The sequence below is a fragment of the Montipora foliosa genome, chromosome 7, assembly GCF_036669935.1.
Source record: "Montipora foliosa isolate CH-2021 chromosome 7, ASM3666993v2, whole genome shotgun sequence".
NCBI classification, from domain to species: Eukaryota; Metazoa; Cnidaria; class Anthozoa; order Scleractinia; family Acroporidae; genus Montipora; species Montipora foliosa.
Genome location: NC_090875.1, coordinates 3,684,261 through 3,694,260, shown reverse-complemented (window position 1 = coordinate 3,694,260; position 10,000 = coordinate 3,684,261). Strand labels below are relative to the sequence as shown.

Genomic DNA, 10,000 nt, shown 5'->3' with positions numbered 1-10,000 from the left:
AATGCATTTTTAAAATTACGGTCCTTTGGCAGTCTGCTCGTTTGTTTACAAAAATTTGGTTTTATCAATGGAGTTGATAATGTAAATTGGCCACCGGACAGAGATTCTAAAAGCTGACGTTTCAAGCGTTAGCCCTTCGTCAGAGCGAAGGGCTAACGCTCGAAACATTATCAACTCCATTGATAAAACCAAATTTTTGTATACTACTTCCCCACCGACGCAGCACCACAGTTTCTTTAGAAACTACCCCCTTCATTCATTTGTTGCTCGTTTGTTTGCCACGTACACTTTTGCTTATTCCATGCTTGCCCTAGTAAAATGACCTATTCCCGTAAAACGTTGGAAATCGGTCTTGACCAGCTCCTGTGTATTAAGATATTTATAATTTTAAAAATAAAAACGCGCTGAATGCATTGTTGAGTTAAATATAAGCATGCTGAATTTTGTTTTTGAACGCGAGAGAATGCCGAAAATGCCGAGAATGCTTACTCGCCATAAGCGAGTGCTTCTCATACTTCTCTATGATTCTTAAAAATAACCAAATGCTAATATTACTCAACAATGCACAAACAATTTTTTTCAGTACTTATTTAAATGTAAAGCGGTAAAATAAACTGAACATAATATAAGGTAAAAATTAAAATTAAAAAAGGACAGACAGAGAAATAAACAAATAAACAGTCGACCAATGCTATAATGTTTCCATAAATCCACCTTTTACAAATCCATATTTTACAAATCCACCTTTTACAAATCCATGTTTTACAGATCCACCTTTTACAAATCCATGTTTTACAGATCCATGTTTTACAAATTACAAATCCATGTTTTACAAATCCAATCCAGTCCGTGTTTTACAATATCGCTGGAACTTTGCATTCTCTATGGAACTTGTATCTTGCGAATGCTACATTTGATCGTGGGTTCACATAATCGAATCGCTCATATACAGGTCCTTCGTGTTGTATTGTAAAACATCCCTGATGAAGTGTGCGTTAGTCACACGAAACGCGTAGGATAAAATAAATTGTTGAGTTCGCAGACGTGCTGCTCACTAGTTCAATCTTAAACATTTTAAAAATTAAAAATTAAAAACTTGAAGAAAAATTAAAAAATTAAAAATTAAAAATCTTCCTTTTACAAATCCATGTTTTACAAATCCAATCCAGTCCATATTTTACAATATGCCGTGATGAATTACTCAACGGACTCGCTCGCCTTTTGCACTCTCTTATGGAACTTGTATCTTTTTTTTTTTTAATTATTTCTTAAATAACAACATTTACTTACAATAATACAATGCATTACATAACATACATGTATTCAGTAAGCTATAAACAAAAAAGAAAAAAGTCATTACTACGATTTCTCAGCTAAATTATTAATCTATTCCGTGCATGCATGGCTTCCTTTTAAAATCTTTTATATTAAACATGTTTCAATTTAATTTTATTTATTTTGTTGAGGTTTAAGATTTAAAAGGTACTAAAGAAGATAGAAAACTAGGAAATCTTTCTATTTTTTGGGAGTACTTTCTTTGTTTTGCAGGACCATATGTAATATCTGGCAACAAGGAAGTAAAAGTATTGCTTTATGTTAGATAGGGTGTTCGATCTCAGGCCAATTATTATGTCGGGAGTGAAAATGTTGGATTTTAGTCTTATTTGGTTTTCGGCCAACCATTTTATAAAGCCCCACCAAAAACAAGACGTCTCGCTACACGACCAAAATAAGTGAAAAAGAGACTCCTTTTCCGTTCTACAAAAGGTACAAATATCCTTTTCTCTAATGCCTATTTTATTTAGAAAATCATTGTCTCTAAATGCCTATGAAGTAGTTTAAACTGAAAAATAATTAATTGGTAGATTTAGTGCTGCAGAAAGGGAGTTTGTAGGCCATCTCCCAGTCAATGGCTTTGGAGCACTCAAGGCTGCAGTCGACACACCATTTCTCTTGGCTTTTCCTAGGGTTGCTCTGTCTAGCGCTGATCAGCTTTTCGTAAGTCAATCTATTGGGTTTAGGAGCTTTTATAAAATTTCTGTTTTTTTCATTTTTGTCTTGTATAGCATTCCTTAACAATCTTCGGCACAATACCACCCCGTGATAAAATTTGTTTTGATGTCGAAGCGTTCCTAGAATTCAGTGAAAGATAGCAGGTTATCTGTGTCTTTCATTAAATGCCTGACGTTTTGTATTCTTTTGGAAGACCATGATTTGTAGTAAAGAGGTTTATTTCCAATTCTCACAAGTGAATTCTGCCACAGGTAATGAGAGCAAATTTTCGGTGGAAGTTATGCTATCGTCATAGCTGATTTCTGCCCAGATTTTTACAATTTCTGTTGTAAAGGGGTGTGATATATGTATGAACTTTGCCAAATCATTTTTGTTCAGGTTACCCTTAAAGATAACAGCCCCGCCAAAATCGTGTAATTCAGAATCAAAGAACAACTTCCATTTCATCGTTTTCCAAATATTTTTTGACCCATGTTGATTTGAGCGCTTTATCAAAAGATTTATTGACGATCATCCTTCAACCTCCATTTTTATAATCACTGATCATAACATCTCGCTTAATTTTGTCCCCCCTTCCACTCCAGAGAAAGCTGTAGAACATGTTGTTAATCACATCTAAAGCGGCATAGTTCGTTGGCAACGGTGATAGAATATAAACAAGCTGAGAGGCGATTAAACTTTTTAATACAACGATTTTCCCTAACAGGCTTAGACGACGGTGTTCCCAGCAGCTTAAGCAGTTTCTAACCTTTCTTAATTTTTCGTTGTAATTTGCTTTCATGCTAACCACGGGATCAGTCGAAATCCAGACACCTAAGGCCTTAAGTTTGTCTGTAACCCATTTTAAATCTTTTTCGGGACATAATTTATCCTGACGCCCAGCGCTAGCTCCAATCCAGAGGACTTCTGTTTTCTTGTTGTTAAGCCGCAAGCCAGATATCACACCGAAAAGCTCTAGGTCGAGTAAGGCAGATGTAAAGGACTTTTTTGAACCGTGTAAAATCATGGTCGTATCGTCAGCATATTGACTAATCTTGATTTCATTTCCATACACAGTGATCCCTTTTATATCTTTTTTTTGCTCATATTTTGTCGGCTAATATTTCTGCACAAAGGATGAAAGTATAAGGGGAAAGAAGGCAACCTTGCCTGACTCCTCTTTCAGGAATGAAGTAATTGCTTGCCCATCCGTTATTAAGGAAGCAGCTTTCTATGTTACGGTAGCATAATTTGATCCAGCTTATTAATGACGATCCGAAATTGAAAGAACCTAGCGTTTCCATATAAAAGACCACTCAACTGTGTCAAACGCTTTTTCGAAATCTAAAAACAGTAACAGTCCGGGAATATTATGAGCAGCAGTATGATTTATTAAGCCATCAATTAATCTTATGTTTTCACCAATAAATCTCCCTTTAAGAAAACCGGTTTGGCCTTAGCCGCTATTTTATAGTCGGAGTTCAGTAGAGTAATTGGTCGCCAGTTTTATACAAGGTAGGATTCTGAATCTTTTTTGCTTAATTATCCCACGTCTTTGACTTATTGAGAACTTTCCTTCAGCATAAGCGAAGTTAATTGCATTTAAAAGACAGCCCGAGATTCCATTCCCGAAAACGTTATAAAATTCTATAGGCAAACCGTCCGAGCCTGGCGTTTTTCCGGGTTTCATACTTTTAGAGCTTGTAAGCACTCTGCTTTGGTTAACATGCCCCCGCCCTTTTTCTTTTTCCTCAAGGTTCAATAATCTTGAAGCAGTGTTTCCAAAAAATAGGTCGTTAATGCGTGAATCATCGCAGCCTGTTTTGGAACCATAAATATTTGTGTAAAAGGTTTCGCATTCAGACAAAATTTCTTTGTCTGAGCTGGCAAATTCGTTGTCACCTAATTTAAGTTGAGTGATAACGCCATTTTTGAAGTGGCTTTTTTCAAGATTAAGGAAATACTTTGAATTTTTTTCACCTTCATTGTACCATCTGCATTTTGCCCTCAAGATCGCTCACTTTGTTCTGTGTTCAATTATCTTTTCTAATTCCTTCGTTTTCTCTTCCAGTTGGATATTAATCACTAGCTTTTCGTTGGGGTTATTACATCCGGAATCAATTTGCCTCTGCAATATATTAATTTTCTTCTCCAGTTCTTCTGCCGCAACATTTTTGCCTTTTTTGTTTTTGCATATCCCAGAGTTTGCTCTTTAACTTTTAACTTGATCATTTCCCATAACAAGGAGGCATTCACTGATTTATCATTTTGATATTCGTCCTTAACACCCTCAATGGTTGCCCTAATTTGATTTATGTATTCCGTCTCTGATAAAAACGATGTGTTTAATATCCAGAAGCCTGGTCCCCTTGGATTCCTGTGGATTGCAATTTGAATCGTCACCATCACATGATCTGTTTTAAAGCCTGCCAAGATGTCCGTGTGCGTGACATTACACATTAGACTCTGACTCACTAAGAAAAAATCTAATCTACAATGGATTTCGGGGTCTCCTTCTACGCCATGTGTATCTCAGGATATCAGGGTTAGATACCCTCCATGCATCAACCAAGTCGAATTTTGTAGCGTGCTTGTTGATTGCATTAACTGCTTTTGTGTGGGTTTTGGGAAGACCACCTTTCTTGTCCTTTTCTAGATTAAATACTAAATTAAAATCACCACCTAAGATTACATCGTCACAATGAAAATCTTGCAAGTGGCTAACCTCTCAAAAAAGGCTGGGTCGTCATCGTTTGGTGCGTAAATTGTGGCCAAAGTGAAAAGCTTTTCATTTGTTTTGATATCACAAATAATAAATCTGCCCTTGGGATCCGAATACGATCTTTCCAGCTGAAAGGCGAAATTATTGTTAAAGAGAATTGCGACTCCACTACTGGCGCTGGAGCAGCAGCTAAGCAAAGCTTTGTAACCCCATTCGGATGACCAAGTTGTAGTTTTTTGCTCTTAGCCAATTAAATGTTTCCCTTCTTTTCAGTCTCTCTCCTAAACCCCGAACATTAAGTGAACATATTTTAAGATCCATTACTGGATAATTTTAAATTAAAAGAAAGTAATTCTGCATAAAAACCATGCAATTGAAACAGCTTGGATCGGTCGAGTCGGAGGTAATGAAATTAACGTACATCTCATATTTTAGCTTACGAACTGCACATATATACAAATGACACGAAAACATCAACATATAAAAAGACCTTATTGTTAGGCTGAGGTCCCAGCAGCGTTCATAGGTGTTAACGTCCATCTTGAACTTCTATTGCCAATCAAGAATTTGGGTGCGCACATTGGAAATAGCTACTGATTTGAACTTCTTTTGACTACAAGGGATTTGCATAGAAAATTGTCATTATTTCAACGGCGAAAAGAAAACATAGGCTTGCAAGTAAATAATGCTAGGTTTGAGGTTGCTTAAGATACTCGGCAATACTTTTAAAGTCATATCTTTCATTGTTTATAAACAAAAATCGACCTTTCACTTTGTTCTTTCACCATATTCCTCGCGGGCTTTCATCATGGCTTTGATCAATACCTTTCGTTTCTCCTGGATAGCCCTGGCATAGTCCTCTGTAATGTATGCATCAGCGTGTAATAGATTCTTTAAGCTTACCTCTAACTGACCAGACTTTTTCTCAGTCTTACCGGCAGACAAATCTTGCAACACTTGGTCTGCGCCTGCCATGAACTTGTATCTTGCGAATACTACATTTGGGCGTGGGTTCACATTTTCGAATTGCTCATACTAACTGTTTTCTTCGGGTATGTTGGACCAGGTATTGTGGATGTCGCGGCCTTTCTGACCCACCCAAATTAGCAAATAACTGCACTTTTCTGCTTCTGACCTGGATTTGAGAGGTCGGCTGAACATCAAGTTGATGTGTTGTTTGAACTGTCTTCATTCTTCGCGAAGGTTTTCGCCTTCCCACTTCATGCTAGGTGTCGATCCCGCTTAAAGCCATTGCATCCCTCTTATTTACTTGCCCAATTCTGATACCATGAAATAACTGAAGATTTGCAGCACACATCTTTGATATTGGACATCCATGTTTTGTTCAATTGACGCCTGTCAAAACAAGTTATCCTCTGACCAGTATCACGTGGCCATATCACGGGCTCAAGCTCAGAGCTCACCGAGGTCAGCTGTTCTTTGAAGTTGACCACTGAGTAAGTACTGGTCTTCAGTTGGATTGCAGGCTCAACCCAGGTTAACTCACCTGGAGCATTTACCATTTGTCAACAAAAACCGAAAATTACGGTTGGAAATTCAAATAGTACAGCTCATTCCACCGGAAAGTTTCCGAAAAAGATGGAAATCCTCAGACGCTTTTCCACTCGACCCGGTTCACTTCGGTCTCTTTTTCCGCCTTTCGACACTGCAGATGCAGCCTTCATTTTGATTTGTCATTGCTTTGTTCTAGCTGCGAGAGGCTTGGTCTTGGCGAAACGCCACACCGGGAAAATCCTTTACCATTACGACTATTCCATTCCAACCGGATTTTCCGTGCAAATGGCAAACGCCCCTAAACATAAGCGAGGTTTCATTTTTCGCGCACTTTCTGTGGCTCGACGCAGTTACACAGCCATACTACGGTTGTTTACCATTTACCAGAAATATCCGGAAATTTCGGTTGGAATCTAAATGGTAAGCCTACTTTGGTCTTCCCAAACGGAAAATTTCCGGAGAAAACGGGATTTCTTGAAAGGTAGTTCAAAACTCCCAAGCAGAATTTCCAAACGGAAAACGTGTTTACCATTTGCATTTCCCCATGATTTTGCCTCCCTCCAGACTCTCTCGGTAAACATTAACGGATTTTGCATATGGTACACGCCTATCCCAACTAAAATTTGCATTCAGGAGTTTTATGCTTGCCATTATTTTGAACACACCTAGTACCAACCGGTTTCTGCTTGTAAATGGTAAACTACCTACATCAACTATAGTTCTTACACAGTCGAGGCTTTTCGTTTTCAGGTAAGAAAACGGTTTGGAAGATGTTTTCTCTCTGCATTTTTCGCTGGATTCAATCCAGTTTGACATATCATGATATCTGTGGTCCACACTGGTTGTTACGCAGTTATTCAAGTCAAGCATCGGAGGGATATAAACTTAAAGCTGAGTGTTTATTTTTAATTTTCTTAGAGCTGCTTTTTTCTCTGTATTGCAAATTTTGGCATATCTTTAGAAGTTCTGATAAGGTTACATGATGCCTGGAGGACCTATGTCTAGAACAGAAACGAAAGGAGAGTGAAAGAGAACGACAACGACAAAACAGAATACCATTAATAGCTCATACTTACTCCCCAAATTCTTTCCTCGGGCACTAAACCGTTTGTTATTTTTACGGATGCGTTATTTCAAGTGGATGCGTATTTTTAAAAGGTGGTTTAATCGGTTCTTCCTTTGTTCAGGAATGAAAGTCGAATGTTTATTGTCAACTGGAATTAAATAACAATTATCTATACTCTTTTGGACATAAAGGAAAAGTTGATTTGTTTGTTTGTTTTGCTCTAAACTGCGAGCGAACAAGTGCTTTTTTAATCCGTTTGCGCAAGTGGTTTTCGTTGTGCCTCGACAGTGACGAGAAAATTCTTGCCCTGATGTTGTAAACACGTATTCGCAGTGAGTTCTCGTAAAATTATGGGGAAATCGTACTAGCTTGTGTTTTCAGAAGTTTGTTTAAAGCAGCAACACGTTATTTAAGGGTTGGAGCAGATCTTGTTTGAAGTTTGTCCTTTCTTGGTTGCATTACCGTATTTTGCCGATTCTTGTTCCTAGCCAAGCTGGCGTTTTTCAATGAAATACATCAAAATGTGAATCATCTTGTTTTCAGAGATAAAGTGGAATAAAGTACGTTAGTAAAACTCTTCTTTGATCTTGAACTGACAATTTTTTTTTATGGTTTCTAATTTTAGGGTGATTCCTATTCGCTGGCTGTTGACAGATGACTCTGAAATGGCTTTTTTCTTTTTCCATTCGCTCGCTGAGGGTGTGCTTGTTTTCTTTTAAAACTCATTCGGTTCAAGAAAAACGTATTGCCAAACTGGTGAATTCCAAAGTAAATTTCACTAGAAAAACCGATATCGTACTCATCGCTTTGTGATTCCTGAAATAGCGGTTTTTAGCGTAAACTTTACCGTGGAATTCAATAGTTAGGCAATGAATTTTTCCATAGAAGAAAGCAAAGGAAATGATTTAATTATTAAAGCAGCAACCGGAAACATTAAAACGCGGACAATTCGAAACGTTTTATTTTCACAAATCCTACAAGCAGTAAGAATAAATAACCAGGCCCCAGTTCCTGGAAAGCCGATTAAAGTATCCTCGGATTAGAGGTTAAACGGCGATTAAATTATTCCCGGGATAACTAATCGAGGGATAAAAAGGCATTCCTGAAAACAGATTTATTCCGCAATTAACTATCCCACGATTAAAGGTAGGAATAAACCGGTCAAACCAGTTATTTTCACCGACGCGGTTAAGCGCGGGCAAATACTCAACTGCGTGAGGAAAAGGGAAAAAGAATGGCGGAAAGAGTGGAAAGTGGAAATGAAGGAGAAGTTACAGATGAATCGAAAGCAAGAAAAAGAAAGCCGAATTTTTCTGTGAACGAAATTTTTGTAATTACGGAAAATGTTAAAAATCACCTTGCAGTTATCCAGTCCAAATTAACGAACAACATAACGAATCCAAAAAACAACGAAATTTGGCAAGAAATAACCGATGCTGTGAATGCGGTGGGGACGGCAGGGCGAACGGTAGCTGAAGTGAAGGACAAGTGGAAAAATTTGCACAGCACCGCGAAGAAAGAATTTGCAACTTTCAGGAGAGAAACAAAGAAAACTGGAGGTGGGCCAGGGCTAAAGCCCCCAAGTGCCTCCAGTGAGAAAATTATTGAAGTTTTCAAGGACACACCCGCTTTCAGGGGCTTGAATGGGTTTGAAGCAGGTACGTAAACAATCCTATTGTTACGAAAGTTGTCATGTGACTGCTCACTGCTTGATTCTGTTGTTTGTGTTGGGGGTGTCTACACATTTTGAGGGAAAGATAACTGTGGATTCGTCGGAGGAAAAGATAAGTGTCTGATTTTAAGCTATAAAAGCTACCTTTCTCTCAGGGGCTTAGCGTTCACTGCGAAGATTTCAAGTTGTGCCCAACGTCGAGGCAACAAAATGATTGCTCGTTAGTTTCTGTAATATAAAATACGTGCATAACCGAAATACTTGGGGTAATTATCAAACAAACTGAGCAATGGTTTTTTGAAGTTCAGTGTTATTGACAAGGACATCTGCTCTACGAGATTTTTATTCATCTCTAGCTCTTGTACCAGCGACCGCACATCGTACAAAAGAAAACTTTCAGTTAATTGAGTGAGCACTTAATACTGAAAATAATACACTAATATTAAACTCTGTTACGTTAGATATGTTTTGAGATTTCTCAATGATTCTTCTAGGGTCAGAAGCAGCAACTCCCAGCGAAAATGCTTCTACGATCAGCTGCGATTTCGATCGTGAGGTTGAAGATGGGGAGGTTGCTGTAGTGAAGGAAAGGAAGAGGAGGAAAGTGAGTTGCTCTCAAGATGACGTACAGCTGTACTAAGAATGCAGTACGAATGTCTTTCGTTTAAACGAGTAAATAAAATCTGTTTCTGGAAAGAAACGCAGTTGCGTGTCATGACGGAGGAGAACTGGAATCTACCGGAGTTTGAAGTGACTGTGACGTATAGAAGTCAAAAGCGTGCGGTAGTGGGGACAGCGCAAAGGACAACACGAGGGATTCAGTCGGAAATATTAACAAGAATCAGCAAAGCCAATAAGAGTACTAGCAATGATTTTGTGCTGATTACTCGGCGATGGTCAGCCATGTGTACTTTCGCACCTTTTTTGTGGAATTACCTGAATTACCCGGCTACTATTTGGCATCTCTTTAAAAGAAGAAAGGAGACTTTTGTACTATGCATCATTCCATTGATCCAGTCCAAGGAGGAGGAAT

At 38.2% G+C, this 10,000-nt stretch overlaps 1 protein-coding gene across 1 annotated transcript; it reads left to right on the top strand.

The window, feature by feature from the left end:
• Positions 1-8,529: 8,529 nt before the first annotated feature.
• On the top strand, positions 8,530-9,607 carry LOC138009683 (t-SNARE domain-containing protein 1-like). Its single transcript, XM_068856723.1, has 2 exons — positions 8,530-8,953; positions 9,462-9,607. The coding sequence occupies exons 1-2, from the start codon at positions 8,530-8,532 to the stop codon at positions 9,605-9,607; spliced, it is 570 nt and encodes a 189-aa protein (XP_068712824.1).
• Positions 9,608-10,000: the final 393 nt, after the last annotated feature.

What these genes read in the sequence shown, in the direction of transcription:
- LOC138009683 (XM_068856723.1), top strand. Translation starts at nt 8,530, where the DNA reads ATGGCGGAAAGAGTGGAAAGTGGAAATGAAGGAGAAGTTACAGATGAA. An exon ending in CTTGAATGGGTTTGAAGCAG is followed by an intron (nt 8,954 to 9,461) that starts GTACGTAAACAA and finishes TGATTCTTCTAG; the next exon opens with GGTCAGAAGCAGCAACTCCC.